This window comes from Peromyscus eremicus, chromosome 18, assembly GCF_949786415.1.
Source record: "Peromyscus eremicus chromosome 18, PerEre_H2_v1, whole genome shotgun sequence".
In the NCBI taxonomy this organism is placed as follows: domain Eukaryota; kingdom Metazoa; phylum Chordata; class Mammalia; order Rodentia; family Cricetidae; genus Peromyscus; species Peromyscus eremicus.
In genome coordinates this window covers 12,872,083-12,894,823 of record NC_081434.1, presented here as the reverse complement: position 1 = coordinate 12,894,823, position 22,741 = coordinate 12,872,083, and the positions used below count along the sequence as shown (strand labels likewise).

Genomic DNA, 22,741 nt, shown 5'->3' with positions numbered 1-22,741 from the left:
CACAGTCTCAGTCCTTGATTACCAAATAGTGACAAAACCTTTATCCCAAACTCCTTCTCAGCAGTCTGGGGTTGGGGGGGTGGCATTCCTTAGTCTCCTGCTTTCCCCAGACTGCAGGGTGGAACATCAGTGGATCAAGAACACTGATTCAGCTGCTCTCACTCCAACTCCTCTAGAGGAACACCAGCAGCTATGGTGTCATCAGAGCTGACATTCCTCTGTTCCACTCACCGCACCAAGTGCTCAGGCAGCCATGGAGCTTCATTTTCATCTTGTGAAAAAGCACAAACATGCCTTCAATCTCGTATTAAAACAGAGTCGGGACCCTTCCATAATCCTGAGCAAGGATATTTCCATTTCACCTGAACAAAAGTCACTCGGGTGCCATCATGCCAAAATCTATCCACAGTAGATTGCTCATGGACATCCACATTCAAAAAATTCAGAGTGAAAAGAGTATGATTCAGTGCATTATGTGGTGACTGAGGGTGCAATTTCCCACTCTCAGTTTTTTGAAGCTGCATCTTGAGACTGCCATGGGTGCTTTCAATGATGCCTTGTCCTTGAGGATTATAAGGAATGCCTATTTTATGCTCAGTTTGCCATTGGGAACAAAATTGCTGAAATGCTTTACTACTATATCCAGAAATATTATTAGTTTTAATAATATTTTGTGTCCCCATATAGGAGAAACATTTCAGGCAATGTGCAATCACATGGTTTGTAGCTTCTCCAGACTGCTCTGGCCATTAAAAATCCTGAATAAGTGTTGATGGTCACATGTACATATTTTAATTTGCCAAATTCTACAATATGAGTGACATCCATTTGCCATAAATGATTAGGAAGAAGACCTTGAGGGTTTACCACTAAGTGAGGTATAGGAAAATACTTTGGACATACCACACATTGTTTACCTATCTATCGAGCAACTTCTTTAGTAAGACTAAATTGCTTTCTTAGACTTTTGCTGTTTTGATGATGAAAAGCATGTGACTATTGAGCTAATTCTACTTAGGATAAGGTGATCATCCATGTTAATTTGTCAGCTGACACATTACTATCAGCTAAAGGGCCAGAAAGATTGGAATGGGCTCTAATGAGACCCACAAAGCATGGTAGCTTTCTTTGGTGAATAGCATCTTGAATTTTTTAAAACAGCCTCTTAACCTGAGTGTTACTAGTCCCAATGCATGGAACAGTTTCTATAACTTGAAGAGCTCTATAAATATAATGACTATCTATATATAAATTAAATGAACTATCTACAAGAAACAGAAAAGCTGTAGTCTCCGCTGTCAATTCTACTATCTGCACTGAAGCTGGAGTTGTTTGAACTATGTAACTTTTGCCATTGATAACATAAGTAGCTCTCCCATTGGAGGAACCATCAGTAAAAACTAGCATAGCATCTCTTATGGGATCTTTCATCACAACCTTAGGAGATATAAATGAATGTATTTGGGTGAATTGTAACAATTGATCAACTGGAAACTAATTATCAGTTTGACCTAAAAAACTGAGAAAAGGCAATTGCCCAAGAATAATTATTTGAAAAAGCCAATCAATTTGCTGTTTTGTGAAAGAAACACTGATCACACTTGGTTCTTTACCGAAATAATGTCCAGATTCAATCCTGCTTTTCTGTACCAAACAAGCTACAGCTTCATAATATGGATTTAATGCCTTAGCTGGTGAAACAGGAAGATGTAACCATGAAAGAAGACCATTTTGCCATAATACTGCTGTAGGAGTATGTCTAGAGAGCAAGATATATGCATGCCAAGGTAGATCATAATTAATATATCATACTTGCTGGTTTTGAATAACACTCTCAATCTATAAAAGAACCTGTCTACTTTTTTCAGTTAATTGTCTGGGTGAATTAGGATCACTATCTCCTTTTAAAAAGTCCAAATCACCGATAGATAATTTTAAATAAGGTCATAGCCATTAAATGTCCCCTAATAACTTTTGAAAATCATTCAAAGTTTTTAACCCTTCCTTTCTTATTCCATTTTTTGAGGCTTTAATTCCTTGGGAAATAATATATTTCCTAGATACTGAAAAGGTAGCTGTCTGCACTTTCTCTGGAGCAATAATTAACCATGCATGGGTGAGGCAATGCTGAAGCTATCCAAAGGTATCAAACAAAATTTCTTCATCTTTATGCGTAAGCAAAATATCATCCATATAATGAATAATATAAACTTGCTGAAACTGATCTTAACCTTTTGGATTGCTTGAGTTACAAATTTCTGACACAATGTTGGGCTATTTACCATTTCCTGGGGCAAAACCTTCCAATGAAATCTTTTCATGGGCACTTTAAAATTAACTGATGGAATGCTAAATGCAAATCTTTGACAATCTTGAGGAGCCAAAAGGATGGTATAGAAACAATCTTTTAAATCCAAAATAATTTTATAAATATCCTTTTGTATAGCTATAGGAATCCAGGCTGCAAAGCTCCCATTGGCTGTATGACTTCATTAATTTTTCTTAAATTCTGTAATAATCTCTATTTCCCTGACTTCTTTTTGATCAGGAAGATAGGAGAATTCCAGGGAGAATTAGAGGGCTCAATATGGCCACCATCCAACTGTTCCTGTACTAACTGATGGATGGCTTGTATTTTTTTTTTCTTCTGTTAGGGGCTATTGATCTACCCACACCGGATGGCCAGATTTCTAAGTTATAGGATCTGCATGGAGTACAGGCTATTCAATAACCCTTCCTAAAATACTCTAATCCATCCCCATTAGTCCTTTCTTTAGAGAGCAAAGATGACATTTGACCATCACTATTTTTTACCAAGTCCTGGTCAGGAACCTTTGGTTTAGTGATGACTGTGTTGGGACTATATAAATATATTCCCATACAGCTCATAACATCTCAAACCCACAAATTTGCAGGCAAGTGAGGGACAATGTATAGCCAAAAAATTCCTTCATGATCTTCCTCATCTTTCCAGGAAGGTTCATTGCTACTGTGCTCAGGACACTGAGTTTGACCAATCCCTTACTGCTGTGTCATAGTTTCCATCTTTGGCCACATGGAAGGCCATTGACTAGCAGTAATAACAGACAGATTCACACCCATGTCTGGAAGACCAAAGCTTTTTCCGTTTATAACCAAAGTGAGTTCTGGATGCTGTGACCTATGGCTTGTAGCCAATAGGCATCTGATAAACCAAATCCAGCTTCTTCTCTTTCATCCCTTTTAACTGGATTTCTTGTTTGCACCTGAGGAAGCAAAATTAACTGTGCAAGTCTCTGGCCTGTTTTTATTACAGATATTCCCTTAGGTGAGTGAGTCATCACCTTAATTTCTCCAATGTAATCAGCACCATTTATTCCAGGAGCAATAAACATCCCCTGCATGGTGGTACTACTTTCCCCCAGCAATAACCCTACAGTGCCTTCCAGCAAAAACCCATAAATACCAGTGGGGAGGGTCTACATCCCCATTTCAGGAGTCAAAACTGTATAGATGGAAGAGCTGAGATCTAATACAGCACTGCCTGGGGTTGCTCGGTAGAGGTCCTGAGTAAATTTCTTTGCTGGGAGACAGACTGCAGAATTACTCCAGAAATCTACTCTGTTAGGGCCTGGGGCTGGCCCCTCCATCTGTTTTCCTGAAAAGGATTCCCCTGGGTATCCATCCTTGATAGACATTCACTAGCCCATTTCTTCCCTCTTTTGCATCTCAGGCACAATCCAGGTTACTTATTTGCCCTTAAGCTTTTTCCCCATTCAGGACACCTCTTGACCTGGTGTCCCATCTGGCCACACCAAAAGCAGCTTCCCAGTGTTCTGACAGCTCCCCCTTGCCATGAGCCATAATTTCTTTGCTGGTAAAGAACATCCTTGACTGTTTTTTCCCTGTACTGCTGCAGCCATGACTATCTCCTGATTATACAAGGGCTCTCCCTATATCTGAGCAAAGTTGAACATAGTCAGAGATGTTTCCTTTCTTTCTAAAAGGTCTCAAAGCAGCCTGACAAGTGGCATTAGCATTTTCATAGGTGAGCTGTTTAACAAGCAAAAGTCCAGTTTCTGAATCCCCAATTAACCTGCCTGCTGTCTGCATTAGCCTAGAGACAAAGTTCTGAAACAATTCATCAGGCCCTTGCCTTATCTTAGATAAATCCTCAGTCTGTCTTCCAGATGATGGAAGCTTATTCCAGGCCCTTTGGGCAGCTGCATTAACCTGAGCATACACTGCCACATCAAAATTTAAATGCTGACCTGTCTCCCAATAAAGACCTTCTCCAGTAAGCATATCAAAAGTAATGGGAATCTGTTGGACACAATTTATTTCAGCTGTGGCCTGACATTGCTCTACAAACTCGCTTTTCCACAGTAAATAATCTCTGCCTGACAGGCAAGCTCTGGCCATCTGTTCTCAATCCCCAGGAGGCAAGGCTTCTAGACCTAGGCTTTCTAACAAAGCAAATGTAAACAGGGTGGTCGGGCCATACTGGTTGCATGCGTTTTTAGTTCCTTAAGTTGTTTAAATGGAATCAGAACATGCACCGACATGATATTACCCTGGGCGTCTTGCTGCTCAATCACAGGGAATATTTGAAATCCTTGCACCTCCTCCCCTCTGCCAGCTGCTTCTCTAATACTGGCTTAAAAGGGAGACACAGGACTAGCAGAGAGGGTTTGCCATGCTCCAGGAGGTTTTTTGTGATAGGGCAACTATGGGCAACTTTTCCATTCTGATAGACCCCCCCCCCCCAGGTGAGTCTAATTCTGCCACTACAGAAGGAAGATGAGTACCCTTCTGATAAGGGGAGACCTGAAGAGCCTCCAGTTTTTCAGAAAGAGAAATTACTAAATCTCCCAAGCTTTTCAGCTCCTCCCTTGTCTCATCCTAAAACTTCTGTTCCTTAAACTCAGCTTCGTGGCCAAAAGGGAACTGACGCTGATTGAAGGATTTTGTAAAAGCATCCCCATCTAGCAGCAGCTCCAGCAAAACAGAAGATTTTGTTTCTCTTATGTCCACCTCAGGGAAAATTCCCCCCTGCTGCTCAGGACTCAGATCCCAACTATTCCAAATTAGTGCTCACAGGCCAAAAGCTTCCACTGGGATCTTTTCTGGCCCATGCTCCTCAAAACATTGTTGCATTTCGACTCTGATTCTCCCCCATGAGTCTGCATCCAGAGTCCCATAGTCGGAAAACCAAGGACACAGTTCCTCTGTGAACTCCAAGAACCTCTGTACTTATTGCTGTTCTGCCTTAACTCTCGTATTTTTCAAACTCTACAAGTAAATATACAAACATCTGCCTACTATTTCCCTGCCCCATATTGGCTTTTCTTTCTCAGATTGCTAAGACCGCAGTGGCTGCTCATTTCTGGACACACTTTTCTGTGCACCAGGTCTGGCACTAGGGAAATTCTACTCTTACCCTAAGTTCATTCCTATACCATATCCCTATACCTAAACCCTGTAATTTTGTTTATTTGTTTGTTTGTTTGTTTTGAGTAAAACCAAAACTTATTCTAAGCCACAGTCATGCTAGGGTCCCCCCTGCTATGTAGCCTCCCTGGTTCTGTGGGTTGCAGTCTGATTGTTCTTTGCTTTATAGCTAGTATCCACCTATGAGTGAGTACACACCATGTTTGTCCTACTGGGTTTGGGTTACCTCACACAGGATGATATTTTCTAGTTCCATCCATTTGCCTGCAAATTTCATGCTGTCATTGTTTTTCTCTGCAGAGTAGTACTCCATTGTGTATATGTACCACATTTTCTTAATCCCTTCTTCGGTTGACGGGCATCTAGGTTGTTTCCAGGTTCTGGCTATTACAAATAGTGCTGCTATGAACATAGTTGAGCATGTTTCTTTGTGGTATGATTGAGCATTCCTTGGATATATGCCCAAGAGTAGTATGGCTGGGTCTTGAGGTAGATCGATTCCCAGTTTTCTGAGAAACTGCCATACTGATTTCTACAGTGGTTGTACAAGTTAGCATTCCCACCAACAGTGGAGGAGAGTTCCCTTTGCTCCGCATCCTCTCCAACACTGACTGTCATCATTAGTGTTTTTGATCTTAGCCATTCTGACAGGTGTAAAAAAAAAAAAAAAAACCTGTAATTTTACCTAATTTAGTAGATAGAAATTGAGAGAGACAGAGAGACAGAGAGACAGAGACAGAAACAGAGAGAGAGAGAGAGAGAGAGAGAGAGAGAGAGAGAGAGAGAGAGAGAGAAGAAATTTAGACAGAGAGATACTTGCTGCAGCCTAATTTTCACTGCTTGCTTCGGCTTAACTTTTAGCCACTCTGCTTTATCTATATACAGTTTTACTCCCGAAAAATAGAATACCATTGCCTTAACCTTAATTCATAACTGGACATGTACAGCTGCTTCCATGGTGCCCCCTTCTCTCTCTTAAGTAAGGACCCAAGTACCAAGTACTTAAATACCTCTGTACCCAAGTCCCAAGTTCTGGTACCCTCTGTGGGAGGCCGGTTCCCACCTTTTCAAGGTTTCTTATGAGGAGGAAAGAGGGATAAGAAAACATTAGATAGATAGTGAAGAGGAGAAAGACAGAAACACTAGATAGCTTTGGGAGGACCTGGGTCAATACCCAACATCCTTTTCCATTTATTCGAAAGGATTTTTTATAACAATGCCGAGGAGCAAGGCAAACGACCTCCTTGCTAGATCAAAGTGCACCACACAGCCACGTGCAGACCCTTCCAAACACCTGGTAATCATGCCCGTGGTCAAATCATCCCCTTATGCAGCCCTGCTGGGTAAAGCAAGCTCAGATTCTCAGACCCTGAGTAAGTTCTCACTAGGAAACCTCTGTGGATCTCTACATTGGGCTTACATCATTCAGCTAAGCAATGGCCTACTATTATAGAATATTTATTGGTAGATAAAAGCAAGCAGAGTGATGGAGGAAAAAAAACACGTGTCTCATTTTTCTTCCCTGTCTTCTTGCATCAAGACATTAAAATTCTAGACATCTTGTTTTATCTTCTGACTGAGAGCATAACTCATCTTATAATTATATTCTACCAACATGTAACATAAGATTTATGTCGGGGGGGGGGGGGAATCACAACTTAAGTAGTTGCTTTCAATTTTTCTTACTTAATTATGCATGAAGTAACTCAAGATTTTCCAGGGGGAGAGAGATGTTTGGCAGTTCCTTGAGTGGGATTCATAGATTGTGTAGGTAAACTTGATCGGTCCCATTCCTCAAATATCTTTTCATTTCTCTCCCTAGTCCCAGAGCCTGTGAAGGACCTCAGACTTCTCAACAGGAGCACTGAAAACCTCCATGTGACTTGGTCACTAGCCAGTGGGGACGTTGACCAGTATGAGGTCCAGCTGCTCTTCAATGATATGAAGGTCTTTCCTCCTATTCACCTTGTGAACACTGCAACTGAGTATCAGTTCACTGCCCTCATACCAGGGCGCCATTACAAAATCCTTGTCCTGACCATCAGTGGCGATGTTCAGCAGTCAGCCTTCATTGAGGGCCTCACGGGTAATTTGAAGTACTGTTCTTGAGCCTGAGTGGACACAGTGATGTATTTAAGATCTTAGATAATGCAAGTATTTAGATTAAGACTTAGATAAATGAGGGATTGTAAGAAGCATAACGTTGTCCTGAGAGTGATAATGATATTGTCAGGCAAGATTAACAAAAGTATATTATGATGTGGATGTGGCAAGGAATCTTTCCGAGAAATAACACTGAATGGATGTGCCTAATTGGGGCTTCTGGGACACACAGATTATATTATATATTTAGTAAATAACTCTCCTGCTGGGGTGTCAGTTCTTTGGAATTCTTTTAGTAACTATCATACTTATTTAATAATTAAGTTGATAGCTTATTGGGGGACAGCCCCACAGCAATATATATCCTGTCCAGTCTTCATAAACCTATGACTCATTACTATCATCACCATTGACATTTTTTTCTTATGAAGAAATTTATAGAGGTTAAATAATTTGCCTATTATCACATAGCTAGAAAATAAGAAAACCAAGTCTTGGATAGAGACAGTCTAACCACCTCTCAATATATGGCTAATGTTTTCATTTCTTGATCTGCATCTGAACTTTCTCCCATTAACTTCTGTTCCAGCAGAAGAGTTGAGGTGGGGGGGGAATTGGTATTTTTTTCCACATGCATTCTTTCAGAAATGATAAACTATTCAAAAGCATAACCTAGGGAGGCTCTAGGGATGGAGCCCAAGGCCTTGCATGTTCTGTATCATTGAACCACATCCCAGAGTAGCTTGGAAACTTTAGTTGAATATTCTCACAGTTCATTTTTTTTAAATGATGGTTTTTAAATTTCTTTTCTTTTCCAGTTCCCAGTACTGTCAAAAATATTCACATTTCTGCCGACGGAGCCACAGATAGATTGATGGTAACCTGGACCCCTGGTAGTGGAGATGTTGACTCCTATGTGGTGTCAGCATTCAGGCAGAATGAGAAGGTTCAATCTCAGACTATCTCTAAGCACGTCTCAGAGCACACTTTTCACAGGCTGGAAGCCGGGGCCAAGTACAGGATCTCCATTGCTTCTGTCAGTGGGTCCCTGAGCAACCAGATAGATGCACCCGGGCAGACAGGTGAGCTCATAGCTGGTGAAGACCCAGATAGTAGAGTGCTCCATGGTTCTCTGCAATAGAACAGTGAACGAATGGACTTAGCAAACTGATGAAAATCTAATTTAAAAACTACCTAAATGTGTACATTTCACGGCAGTTTCATAAGCATTTCTCATCTTTGCTTTGTACTTTTTTGTCTTAATAGAGTTTTTTTTTTAATTAAATGTGCTTGGGGAAAATGTACACTTGCTAAAAGATGTTTCAAACTTTATTTATAAACAGAACTCTTCAGAACTATGCACTTTCCAAAATTTCATTTGTTTTTTTCAAAATTATTTTTAAGGAAAGAAAGCGTAGTTGTGCGCTTTGGTTTTAGAGGATTTTTCCTTAATTGAGTATTTTCCCCTGAATAGTCGAACCTGAATTTTCTTGCTTTTCTTGTTTCTTCGAAGTCCCCGCGTCTGTCCAGGGAGTCGCCGCAGACAATGCCTACAGCAGTAACTCCTTAACGCTAAGTTGGCAGAAAGCTGTCGGTGTGGCGGAAAGATACGATATCCTGCTTCTAAATGAGAATGGGGTTCTCCTGAGCAACACGTCGGAGCCGGCTACCGCTAAGCAGCACAAATTTGAAGATCTGACGCCCGGCAAGAAATACAAGATGCAGATCCTCACCGTCAGCGGAGGCCTCTTTAGCAAGGAAGTCCAGGCTGAAGGCCGAACAGGTAGGTAATACAAGGTCATGTTTGGTCCAGCTCTCTCCTTGTCTGCCGCGGTGGAGACGCTGTAAGGTGAGGGAGCGAGGCCATGCTGGGAGAAGATGTATAGCTCTTGACACAGTAGTCGAGTCCATCCCGACTCCACACTTCCACATCAGCCAGCCAGTCCACACAGGCTTTAGCACACCATACTCCAGCTCTGGATTGTCACTAAAACCTGTGCTGTTAGTTTACTATTGGCTCAGCCAACGTGGCTACAGACTTGATCGTTTGAAAGAGTGCAAATGCATTAGCATATCATCCTCAAAGTCAGAAAGTGGGGTTAAAATAAGCTGTCAGGTGGTAACAACATTCTTTCTAGGTTCTTCAAGGGAGACATTCTTTCTTTTCAACCACCGTATCTGTCTCTGTCCTCATCGGCTCCCTCCAACTTTGGAGGACTCTTGTTCCAGGACTTCAAGCGGCCACCGCAGAGCAGTTACCATGGTTCCCTGCCACTGCCTTGTCCCTCAGCCAGCTCCCTGAGGGCCAGCCTCAACCTAACAAGGAGCCAGTGCTGACGTTTTTCTGCCTCGGTGGCTCTCTGCTGCTTTCTCGTCTGTAGCCAGTCACTTGGGAGCCCCTCCAACCAGCCAGAAGCGCTAAAACCAGCTCTTCTCAAAGTAGTCCAAAAGTCAGAAACAGAGAGAATTCTTCCAAAGTCATTTTAACAGATGCCATAGCCAGAGAAGGATACAAGAAAAAACAAGCTGATAGACTAACATCTCTAGTGAACATAGACGCAAAACTCAGCAGAACGCTAGCAGTTCTAACCCAACAAGACCAAATAAGACTGTTCATCATAACCAGAGGATTTCCCTGCGGATGCTAGAACAGTTCAACACCTGCAGATCTGTGTATAAGCTCTCCATAATACAGGAAAAGCATTCAATGCCATTCAACTTCTGCTCATGATAAAAAAAAAAAAAGTGCACAAATTGGATCTAGGAGCCAATACATAAAAGCCATACATAACATTTGGCCAACATCATACTGAGAGGAAAGCTGAACTTTTCACTAAGATCTGGAACAGTGGTTCTCAACCTTCCTAATGCTACAACCCTTTAATATAGCTCCTCAGGCTGTGGTGACCGACCGCCAACCATAAAATTATTTCGTTGCTACTTCATGACTGTAGTTTTGCTACAATTATAAATTGTAATGTAAATATCTGTGTTTTCCAATGCTCTTAGGTGACTGTGAAAGAATCGTTCAACCCTCAAAAGGGGTCGAGACCCACAGGTTGAGAACCACTGCTCTAGAACAAGATAAAGATGTGTAGCCCCACTACCCTCATCCAACATGGTACCAGAAGTATTACTCGGAGTTAGTTAGCAAGAGAAAGAAAGGAAAGGAAAAACCACACAAGTAGGGTGAAAGTTAAATTATTACCGCTTGTGGTTATGATTTTACCTATTTAAAAAATAATAAACCTCTAGAGTCCACAGAAGACTGTTAGACTTGATAAACAAATTCAGTAAAACTGCAGGATACAAAGTCAGCGTACAAAAACAAAAATCAAAACATTTTAGTGTATCATAACAAAACTCCTAAAAAAGGAAATAATGAACAGAATGCCATTCACAATAGTTACAAAGAAAGCAAGATACACAGAAAGGAATTTACCTAAGAGAGTGAAAGGCCTCTACCATGGCAATTACAAGTCTCTGGTAAAGGGAATTGAAAAGGAAACACAAACTCAAAATTGGAAAGACCTCTCACATTCATTGGTTATAGGGAAGGAAGAATATTGCCAAAATATCCATCCACCTAACGTGATTTACAGCTTCAGTTCAGTACCCATCAAAATACCAATGGCATGTTTCACAGAACTAGAAAAACATTCTAAAATTAATACAGAAGCACAAAAGATAGAAAACTAGCTAAGACAATCTTGAGTAAAAGGAACAGAGCTGGAGGTATAATACTAGCTCTCTTTAAAATATACTCTAAAGCCATAGTAATCAAAACAGCATTACAGTGCCATAAAGAATAGTCATACTAATCCATGGATTTCAATGAAGCATATAGAAATAACCTCACATATTTGCAGCCAACTGACTCTTAGCAATGGTGCCAAGAACATTACTGGGTAAAAGGCAACACTCCCTTTAATAAATAGTGCTTAGAAAATGGAGTATCTACAAGGAGAGATTGAAACATGGACCATATATCCCTCCCTGTACAAAAATAAGCTCAAAATGGATCAAAGACCTAATTGGTTGGGAGTTTTGTTTGTTTGTTTTTGAGACAGTGTCTGACTATGTAACCTTGACTGGCCTGGTCTGAGTGCTGGGATTAAAGGCACGCACCAGCATGGCTAGCCTCACAGACTTCATTGTAAGACCTGAATCTATCAAGACAACAGGAAAACAATTCAAGACACCAGTGTGGCCAATTACAATTATTGGTGGGGGTGGAAGTAGGGGTGGGGGAGGGAAGTGGGGGGAGATGGAGCTGGGGAGGTTATATGAAATTGAGAAGCTTCTATACAACAAAATAAGCAGTCACCATAATGAAGCAGCAGCCAAAAGAATTAGGGAAATGTTGGTGACACTGTTTATCTGACAAAGGATTTTCATCCAGAATGTATAATGAATTTGAACATTTAACAACAAAACCCACAAATTATTTCACTTATAATAGACAAAGGATATGATCAAATAGCTCTTTAGGGGGTTGGATTGGTTTCTGTGTGTGGGTTATTGTGTGTTTGTGTTTGTTTGTTTGTTTGGTTGGTTTGGCTTTTTACTTTTTTATTGATTCTTTGTGAATTTCACGTCATGCACCTCAATCTCACTCATCTCCCCATTCCTCCATATCTGTCCTCCACCCTTGCTACCTCCCCCACCAAAAGAAAACAAAAAAAATTAAAAATAAAAGTAAGAGTTAAAAAAATTTTCACCATGGTAGCTACGGTGTGTCACACTGTCACATATTTATACCTTTTGCCCAAACAGCTTTACTTATATATGTTTACGGCAATGAGTCATTGATCTGGTTAAAGGTCTCTGGCTTCTGCTACACTATCAATACTGGATCCTCACTGAGAATTCTCTCAGCTATCCTGTTGTTACTCTGTATCATAAAGATCCTGCAGCTTTGGATCTGCAGGACAAGCCCCTTCACTCGCTCCAGCAGTTCTTAGATGGAGTGGGTATTTGGATAGGCCAATCAGAGCTTGTCTGGAGCACAAACCTGTCAAAATCAGAGACAGAAACGTGAACTGGAAAGGGCTCTCACCAAGGTCTCTTAGGGAAAACCCACCCTAGGAGGCTGCTGTTCGCATCTATTGGAAGGCAACATATCTTAAAGGCAGGAATGATGCACGCGTTTGGGGTTGAATGTGTCCACCAAGGTGTTGATCCTGGACTGTGTCAGGGACATGCCAAAATGCTGACTCATTCTCTTGTTCCTTGACTCTTCCAGTCCCGGCGGCTGTCACCAATCTGAAGATCACAGAGAACTCCACGAGACACCTGTCCTTCAGCTGGACTGCCTCGGAGGGTGAGCTCAGCTGGTACAACATCTTTCTGTACAACCCAGACAAAACACTTCAGGAAAGAGCTCAAGTCGACCCGTTAGTCCAGAGCTTCTCTTTCCAGAACTTGCTACAAGGCCGGATGTACAAGATGGTGATTGTCACGCACAGCGGGGAACTGTCCAATGAGTCCTTTATATTCGGCAGGACAGGTGAGACCCAAGCAGGGATGGACTGGGAGGGAGGCATCACAGTATCCACTGGGTCAGTCCTGACTTGTTCTCCTGTCCCCATTCTGTTCAGAGTAGAGCTTCATAGGAATGTCTGACCTTGAAACCTTTGACCCTAACTCAGGCTAGGTGTGAGTTGTGTCTACTTATTCCACTGGCTTGTGTTCCTGGGCCTCCACTTATTTGTCTGATGGGGTTTGTGAAAAACTAACCCAGTTTCTCTGCTTGCCAGCAAACTCTTCAAACGAGGGTTGTAACGCCTCACGACTCCAGTCAAGCTATGCCCTGCATCTTCCTACAGGGAATAGATGGAAGGCAGAGCAGGTCCACAGAAGGTCAACTACAAATCACACATACACACACAGGAATGCACACACACACACACACACACACACACACACACACATACACACACACACACACACACACTGACCACTGTTGTGTTGGAAATGGAGCCCTAGCTAAGATGAACAAGAGTTCCAGGAAAACAGGAGACAAAAATCTCTCTGGGCTAGAAACAAGTTAATTCTTATTTCACTTCTTCCTCATTTGACAACTGTTCCTCAGTGCTTTGAGGGGCCAGGTAACAACTCTTAGAAAATGGCAATGACCAAGAAAGATAGGCTCCTGGCCTTAGAGAGCCCCATGTGAGAGGAGAGGAAAGGAGAGGGTCAGGATTTTAAAGGGAGATGACTTTGAAAAATTCCATGAAATGAGCATGTGTAGACCATGGCTTAGTAAGACAGGACACTACTTTAAACAGAGGGATTTTTTTTTCAGCTGAGATCTGAGGGTGAGAGGAGACACGTGAAGACAGCACCCTAAAGGCATTTAATGGAAATGTTCTATTTGTCCACCAAAAGGACTAAAAGAAAGCTGTGATTAGCTCAGACCACAAACAGCATTGCCTAGATGTTACCGTTGTTATCAGTGTCATATATCAATATGTTTCAGGAGGACCTGACATGTTAATAAGCAGATAATGGAAGATGTACATAGGCATGGTGGTGCATGCCTTCAATCCCATCACTCAGGAGGCTGAGGAGGGAGCATTTGTGAGTTTGAGCATTTGAGCTACATAATAAGATTCCACATTAGAGAGGGGGAAAAGGAATATCCAACAAATCACCATTATCCAAACAATACCAGCTTTAAAAAACAAAAACTATGGAGTACATAGCATTGCAACTTATTTATATATTAGCAGAAATGACTCTGACCACTTCTTTTTCTAAACTGAGGTTGTGCCCATACAGACTTTGACAAGAAAGAAAATGATGTAACTGAGAACCTAAAGGCAGATGGGACAGTAAAGGAACTCAGAGGGTGATTATGGGATGGTAGCTGCCAGAGAGGTGGGTGGGGCTAGGAGAAGCTGGAACCATTTCCTGGGTCTTTTGGAAGGTAACTGGTACATTGCCACCTGGTATTAATCAGTCGTGAATATTTCACTGGACCTGTTTATCAGGGTGCATATGACCAACAGGAAGAATTTCCACCTGCTTTGATTCAGTTTAATTTGTACCCATTTTTACCCCACACGAGCCTCAACATGAGCAGTCTGGTCCATCAGCATGAACTGAGTCCACAGTGCACGGGACTAAACCATGTGCCCAGCACAGTCCAGATTCTTACCTGTGGATCAACACAGTTTAGCACCATGATTTCCATTCTCAGTGCAAGGTTTTGTCTCCTTTCAGTCCCAGCTGCCGTGAACCATCTCAAAGGATCCAATCGGAACATGACAGACAGCCTTTGGTTCAGCTGGAGTCCAGCCTCTGGGGACTTTGACTTCTACGAGCTGATTCTCTACAATCCCAATGGCACAAAGAAGGAAAACTGGAAAGATAAGGGCCTGACAGAGTGGCGCTTTCAAGGTCTCATTCCTGGAAGGAAATACATGCTGTGTGTGGTGACTCACAGTGGGGACCTCAGCAATAAAGTCACAGGGGAGGGCAGGACAGGTAAGAAGCCTAGCCAAGCGCTGGGGAGGAGTGACTTCTAAAGATGTATTTTGACTATGATTTTAATGATAAGATGGCTCCTCAGGGGGTCAAGAACTTGCTGCTCAAGCATCAGGACTAAGTTTGAATACCCAGAACCCAAGTAAAGTGGAGCATGAGAGCGTATGTCTGTAATCCTAGGACCCTCCTCAGGCAAGGTGGGAGGTGGGGACACAGGAAGCTTGTGAGCCAGACACCCTGGCATATACAGGGGCGGACAACAAAGAGACCCTGCCTCAGTCGAGATAAAGTGCCAAGACTAACATTCAACATTGTCCTCTGACCTTTACACATTTACACATGCACTATGAGATGTATGCATGCTCACATGCTCTCTCTCTCTCTCTCCCCTCTCTCTCTCTGTTTCACACACACACACACACACACACACACACACACACACACACGGGCATACACATATGTCTGCACATAATGGACACACACACACACAAGCACAGGGATACACATATGTCTGCACACAATGAACACACACACATACACATGGGCATACACATAATGGACACACACACACACAAGCACAGGGATACACATATGTCTGCACACAATGAACACACACACATACACATGGGCATACACATAATGGACACACACATACACGGGCATACACATATATCTGCACACAATGGACACACACATACACACAATGATAAGATAAAACCCATCTCTGCTTTGTATAAAAAGCACAAGGTTCTTAGTTTTGGACAGTCACTACTTACCTGCATGAAGCAAGGTAGATCACTGAGCATCTCACCCTCAGTTTTCATATCTGAAAAATGAGGATAATGATACACATCATCACTATGGACTAGTCTCTCCTATATACTGTTATGCCTTGGGTGCACACAAGGTGGGTGCCTTGGAATCCGTCTGAGTTGGTGTTTCTATTGCTATGAAGAGACCACGACCACAGCAATGCTTATAAATTTTTTTTTTAATTGGGTAGCTCACTTACAGTTCAGAGGTTCAGTCCATTGTCGTCATGGTGGAACATAGTAGCATTCAGGCAGACACGGTGCTGGAATAGTAGCTGAGAGTCCTACATCTTGCAGGCAACAGGAAGTGGTCTCAATATAACACCAAGGGAAGCTTGAGCAAAAGAGACCTTAGTGACACACTTCCTCCAACAAGGCCACACCTACTCCAAAACAGTGCCGCTCCCTTTGGGGGACATTTTCTTGCAAACCACCAGAGAGTCAGTCTACAAGACTATTTAAAACTGGACACAATAAAACTGAATCCCAGCCCTTTGCTTCCAAATCTGGTGGAGTACTTTCCTACACACATAACCCACTCAGGGTACATTCACGCTCTGTAGCACCCTGTTAAGGAAACTATGGTTATAAATATTTAAAGAAAAGGCCCAAAATGCTAGATAGTCCCTTATGCATGATAACTACTGTAAAAGAAAGCTTCTACATCTATTGTGATCGTGGTATCTCTCTGTACATCATAGTAGCTCTTACGTCACTCAATGCTCTGAAACTATATGTTACGTCACAAATTTGATTATGTGATTTTCCATTTTATTTTATGTATAGCCCCAAGTCCCCCCAGTCTTTTGTCATTTGCTGATGTTGCAAACACTTCCTTGGCCATCACCTGGAAGGGGCCCCCAGACTGGACAGACTACAGTGACTTTGAGCTGCAGTGGCTCCCCCGAGATGCACTTACTGTCTTCAACCCCTACAGCAACAGAAAATCAGAAGGACGCATTGTGTATGGGCTTCGCCCAGGGAGAGCCTATCAGTTCAGCGTCAAGACTGTCAGTGGAGATTCCTGGAAAACATACAGCAAACCAATCTCTGGCTCTGTGAGGACGAGTACGGCTTGTTTTGCTGCTCTTGGCTTCTGGATGGGATGAGAGGATCATCTTACTCCAATGGGGCTTGGGTTAAATCCATAATCTTACTCAAGACGGCTGGACTTGGTAGAGAGTAGATGGACAGAGTCCTTCTAGGTTTCTGTAGGCAAGATTGGAGGATGGAGATGGAAGTCGGTACATGGAGGATCATGAGTCACTACAGTTATTTCCCAGCCTCCTCTTCAGCAGAGGTCATGTTTATTGAGTAATGACTCTGCCAGCCAGTGTTCTAGATGGCTGTACATGCTTCTACATTAAATCATTACAATAACTATAGGAAGTAGAGAGTCTTGTACAGGTGGTTGGTAGAGGTGGGAAGTCATTTGTCATTTGTCTAGAAGTGTTGGTAAGTAGACTTTGTACTCAGGCTGGAAAGTTCCCCTTTCATCTCTAAGCTACCCTGCCTCAGCTTCCAACCAGCCATTTTCAGTGTGCTCGCGGGCATCTTTTTCCAACCGTACTAGTAATTTTCTTCTTCGTTTTTGTGGGGCTTTTATTGTTGTGTTGTTTTCATTTGGGTTTGTAGTGTTGAGGATAGAACCCTTGGCCTCACACATGCCAGGCAAGTGCTAAGTCACCCAGCCACGCCCTTAGTGACATTTCCAACTATTTCTTTTGCATGTATGTTTATTTATTTTTTTGTGTATATGCTCTCATGAGTATGCATGTGTGTGCATGCCACAGCACACATGGATGTGGAGGTCAGAGGACAACTTGTGGAAGTCAGTTGTCTCCTTATAATCATGTAGATTCCAGGGATTGAACTCAGGCCATCAGGCTTGGTGGCAAGCCCCTTTACCTGCTGAGCCATCTCACTGGCCCCATTTTGACTTTAAACGTTTTTGTTTGTTTGTTTTGTTGTATTGTGTTTCAAGGCAGGGTTCCTCTGAGTAGCCCTGGCTGTCCTGGAACTCTCTCTGTAGACCAGGCTGGCCTTGAACTCAGAGATCTGACCGCCTCTGCCTCCTGGATGCTGGGATTAAAGGCGTGTGGCACCACCACCCACTTTAAACTTTTTTTTTCAAAGTGCAGTCCAGCAGCCAGAAATTTTCCTTGAAGATCCTCAGAAATATGTTCCCCAAAAAGCAATTCAATAAATTCTGGGCACTGTGTGTGTACATCTCAGAGATAGTTCCCTCCAAGAGTGCTTGAGGAAATGATTCTCCCACACTCCTGAGCTCTGTCTTTTCCCCTTTGCGCCTCCAGAGCCAGACAAGATACAAAACCTGCATTGCCGCCCCCAGAACTCGACAGCCATCGCTTGCTCTTGGGTACCACCTGACTCGGACTTCGATGGTTACAGCGTTGAGTGCCGGAAAATGGATACCCAAGAAATCGAGTTTTCCAGAAAGCTGGAGAAAGAAAAATCTCTCCTCAACATCATGATGCTAGTGCCTCATAAGAGGTACCTGGTGTCCATCAAGGTGCAGTCAGCCGGTGTGACCAGTGACGTGGTTGAAGACAGCACCATCACTATGATAGACCGTAAGTGTTCCCAGAGGTCTGCGCGGGACCTCCTGCCGCACCCGGGAGAGGACTTCACATCTCTCTCGGTCATTTCTGGCACTCCTGCTCTCTTGCACACAGTCCACATGTACACAGCCCTGTGTCCTTATTACTTGGAGAAGAGGATCAAATGACTCCAGGAAAATGGAGACATTTGTCTGGGTGAAGTTCTCCAATAGCAAACACGTCAATAAGGAAAGTGCCCGAACAAGTTGGGATTCAAGCATCTCACCTTGCCTGATCTAGTTAGTCCATAACAACGAGTGGGGCTTTTAAACAATTTGGTGCTACAACTTGAGGAACTCCTGCAGGGGAGCCGCCTCTTTCATTAAAGCTTCATGTGCCACCGCAAATGGTTTTCTCTGCCTACTTCTGTTCAGGGGAGGAGGAGAGTTTCTTCACGGAGGCTGTAATCACACTGTAATCACACAGGCTGGGGCGACTGCAGACCTTCACCTCCCTGACCTGTTCAGGAGGTGAAAGCAGCCCCGTGGTGACCCTTCTTGACGCCCTCCCCACCGCTTTTTCAGGCCCTCCCCCACCACCTCCGCACATTCGTGTGAACGAGAAGGATGTGCTGATCAGCAAGTCTTCCATCAACTTCACGGTCAACTGCAGCTGGTTCAGCGACACCAACGGAGCTGTGAAGTACTTCGCGGTGGTGGTGAGAGAGGCTGACGGTAAGCCAGGACGAATTCATGAACCAACCACACAGCATCGCCTTCTTGGAGGTCGCGTGGGGGGGGGGGGGCTCCTTCAATGACGACGTTTGAAGAGTAGATACAAGTAAAGCTTGTATCTAAAGTAAAACAGGGAGATACAAGTAAAGCTGCCCGGAGACTCCTTGGGCAATGAACCCTGTTATCTTTAGGCATAATGAGTGGAGCATGGTAACAGTAACAATAACAACAACCAGTGAGCTGAACAGAGTTGCCCATACTTACAAGCTCAGCACTCAAGAAGCTGAGACAGGAGGACTACTATGAGTTCAAGACCACCCTTATAACTATGTAGCAGGATCTATCTTAAAAAAAAAAAAAAAAAGTAAAGATCATTTTTAGAGCCCTTACTACTTCTCAAGCACTGTTGGACATGCTTGAATATCCTCTTAGCTACCCAGCAATCTTGTTTATTCCTATTTTTTTAAATCTTCCATTATATAGCAGCACATCTCAACTCTTTATCTCTCTCTGTCTCAAACGCCTCTAACGGCCACATACTCCCAAACTATGCATCCATTCACAAAAATTCCCAAAAGCTTGCAAGCGAGAAAAGATATATTTGAAGTGCCACCTCCTTTACTGAATTTTGTTTGCTTGATCTTACTGCTGCTTGTTTTTGGTGACAGGATTTTTTTATGCAGTCCAGTCTGGTCTTACCCTCCACTTTGTAGTCCAAGCTGACCTCAAATTCATGAGTCTCCTGCCTCAGTTTCCCCACTGCTTGGATTACAGACATATTACCACACCCAGCTTTTAATTTTTGACAGTATGTCAATATCTAGTTTTGTAGCATATGCAGGGAGTACCCAGTTTCCACAGACTGGATAAATGCTATACAATAGCTATCATTATACACAACTGAACTGTAACCTTTAGAGTTTATTATAACACATTCTGTCAAATTGCCTGTGTGGGTGCCGTATCGGGGGTACATGTGTTCAAGTATCCATTTACTGTTCAGGTCCTAAGTGTTGACTCTCCCAAAGTAGAGTGTCCCAGTGTGCATGGTGACATTAGTCCATTTCACCTTCCTTATTTTTCTCAAAATTATTCAAGGTGCTATACATGAATTTCCCTAATTGTCTCTGACAACCTTTGAGCCATTTATGGGTAAAGGGGAATTCTTAAACAGGACAACACTGGAACAGTTTCCAGACTAAATGGTATTTTAGTTTCACTGGGTATTTCACAGTCTGTGTGGTTTTACATTCTATTTAATTGTATGAAATTGGTTATGCATAATTAATTAAATAATTTTGAGGGTCACTGGCACATTCCTGATTTCCTCACACCCTGTGGAACTGGAGATGAATTTGTGAGCTGTGAACAGACTTTAGTTGGGCAGCAATGAAGATAATGTGTTTCCACATCATGTGTATCTAGGGCAGGGACCCAAAACTCACAACTGGCAGGGCAGCCAGCCTTCTGCTCCACAAACGAGTGGATTTCCGTTACTGGTGTCCACAGAGTTGAGCGATGGTCCCTTGGTACCCAAAGAGAACAGTCCATCCACATACACTCATCCTAAAGGCAGTACTCCCTTTCACTTCAACTGTTGCCAACAAAATTAGGTCTCCATTTCAGAAAAGGTGAATTAATGAGCAAACAACCAGCCAAATGCAAGAAGTCATCTGCCATCTGGGACTTCAGTACACTGGTTCCAAAGGGGGGGGGGGCTCTCCTGGCTAAAGGGCATGGAAGAAGGGATATATAAAAGGAGGAGCCCAGAGAACCTTTGAAAGGTAGCATCAGGGTTTCAAGTGGGTCCTTGGGAAGAGGAAGAGAGAATAAAGGACCCCCAAGTCTCTGTCTGAATCCTTTCTAAAATGTGGTCTAAGAATATAATATTGGGAGGAACTCAGTTCTTGGAATTAATCTCTCCTGGTCAGTTCCTTCTCTACCCTCAAATCTGCTTCCCTAGATACAGCATAAATAAAATGCCAATAAATCAGAAAAAAAAATATTTCTAAGATATACTCCAGGTGAGCAGATCTTATTAAAGTCCTAGGTGCTGTGATAAACCCACTTCTGGAAGGGCATCGGAGATAGAATCCCGTCTCTGTAATATTTTCCTTATTAATTATGCTTTTTGTTTTTCTTCAAGCAACATCAAAACTAGTTTACAGCATCCAAGCAGGCTGGGTGGACAAGGAGGGTATTCTGGGAAGTGTTCAGAGTGAGCAGACAAATTTGAGGCAGGAACAAATTGTACTCAAGATAACAGAAGAGTAAGATGTCTCTGGGTGTGCATGTTGTCCTCTAGGGGACAACTACTCTGCCTTGGGACACGATTTTTCTTATCTCTTCTATGTCTCCCAGGTCATTGAGTTTCTGCAACTACAGTGAGTTTGGCCAGGCAGAGAGATTACTGAGTGGCTTCACTCTCTTGATGGGGCATCACCAGGCATCTGGAGCTATGGGACACGTTATTATTTGATGTAATTGATTGATTTGGTAGTCTAGAAAACTGATTGTGTATTGCATAACTATAACAATGATTATACTTATTTTAGAAACAATAGGTTCAAATAGCATGTTTTGAGATTGCCAAATCTGTATTATGGGGTGGGCTAACCAAAGATAGTGAATGAACATGTAAGCTTAGAAATGTAGCACTCAAGATAAACACACACACACACACACACACACACACACACACACACACACACATCTTTAACTGTGGGTTTTCTCCTGCAGGTATGGATGAGCTAAAGCCAGAACAACAGCACCCTCTCCCTTCCTACCTGGAATACAGACACAATGCCTCCATTCGAGTCTACCAGACCAATTATTTTGCCAGCAAGTGTGCGGAAAGTCCCGACAGCAGTTCTAAGAGTTTTAACATTAAGCTTGGAGCGGAGATGGACAGCCTTGGCGGCAAATGTGATCCCAGTCAGCAGAAGTTCTGTGATGGACCACTGAAGCCGCACACCGCCTACAGGTTAGATACATTGCCATCATTTGCTAGAGAGACGTACTACGTTATGAGGTGCTGAGGCAGCTGAGCACTACCGTGCATATGAACTCCTGTAGATTAATAGCCTACGCTGCTCGAGTGCTCTATGTTATAGAGAGTAATCTATAAAAGTTGGGCTCCTGCCTCCATTCACAGGTAATGTGCAAAGAGGGTTTTCCAAAGCATTGTGTGAAACACCGGGGGCTTTTAATAAATCATCCTTTCTCGTGCAACTGCTTTAGCATTTGTCAAGAAATTTACGATGCTCACTGTTGTGAAAACCTTCAGATAGGCCGAGTTGAGGGAGACCCAAACAATATGAAACTCTATCATACGTTTTGAATGAGACTGAAATCATACTTAATGTCCAAGGTGTGTAAGCACGAAAGTGCTCTACGGTCTGGTCCGGACAGAACTCTTGAAGGGAGGCCTGAATGAATAGAAACACCTGTTCCCCACTCCAAGGTAGCAGATGAATGGAGCAGCTGTTTGCTGTCGGTCCCCAGAAAGCACAGCTGCAGTCAGCAAGGGCCTTCCCACCCTAGAAATTTGTGGCATTCTTATTCTTCATGGTGGTTCCAAAAGCAAATAGAGTCACCCAATCAGCATCCT

General features: G+C 42.8%; 1 protein-coding gene across 1 annotated transcript in view; it reads left to right on the top strand.

Moving 5' to 3' along the window:
- Positions 1-22,741, top strand: part of Ptprb (protein tyrosine phosphatase receptor type B) — a 102,785-nt gene that overhangs the window by 67,313 nt on the left and 12,731 nt on the right. Inside the window, 9 exon segments of the mRNA XM_059245799.1 lie at positions 7,253-7,516; positions 8,352-8,615; positions 9,047-9,316; positions 12,779-13,042; positions 14,761-15,024; positions 16,623-16,904; positions 18,152-18,430; positions 18,982-19,131; positions 21,871-22,114. Coding sequence (XP_059101782.1) covers positions 7,253-7,516; positions 8,352-8,615; positions 9,047-9,316; positions 12,779-13,042; positions 14,761-15,024; positions 16,623-16,904; positions 18,152-18,430; positions 18,982-19,131; positions 21,871-22,114 — 2,281 coding nt within the window.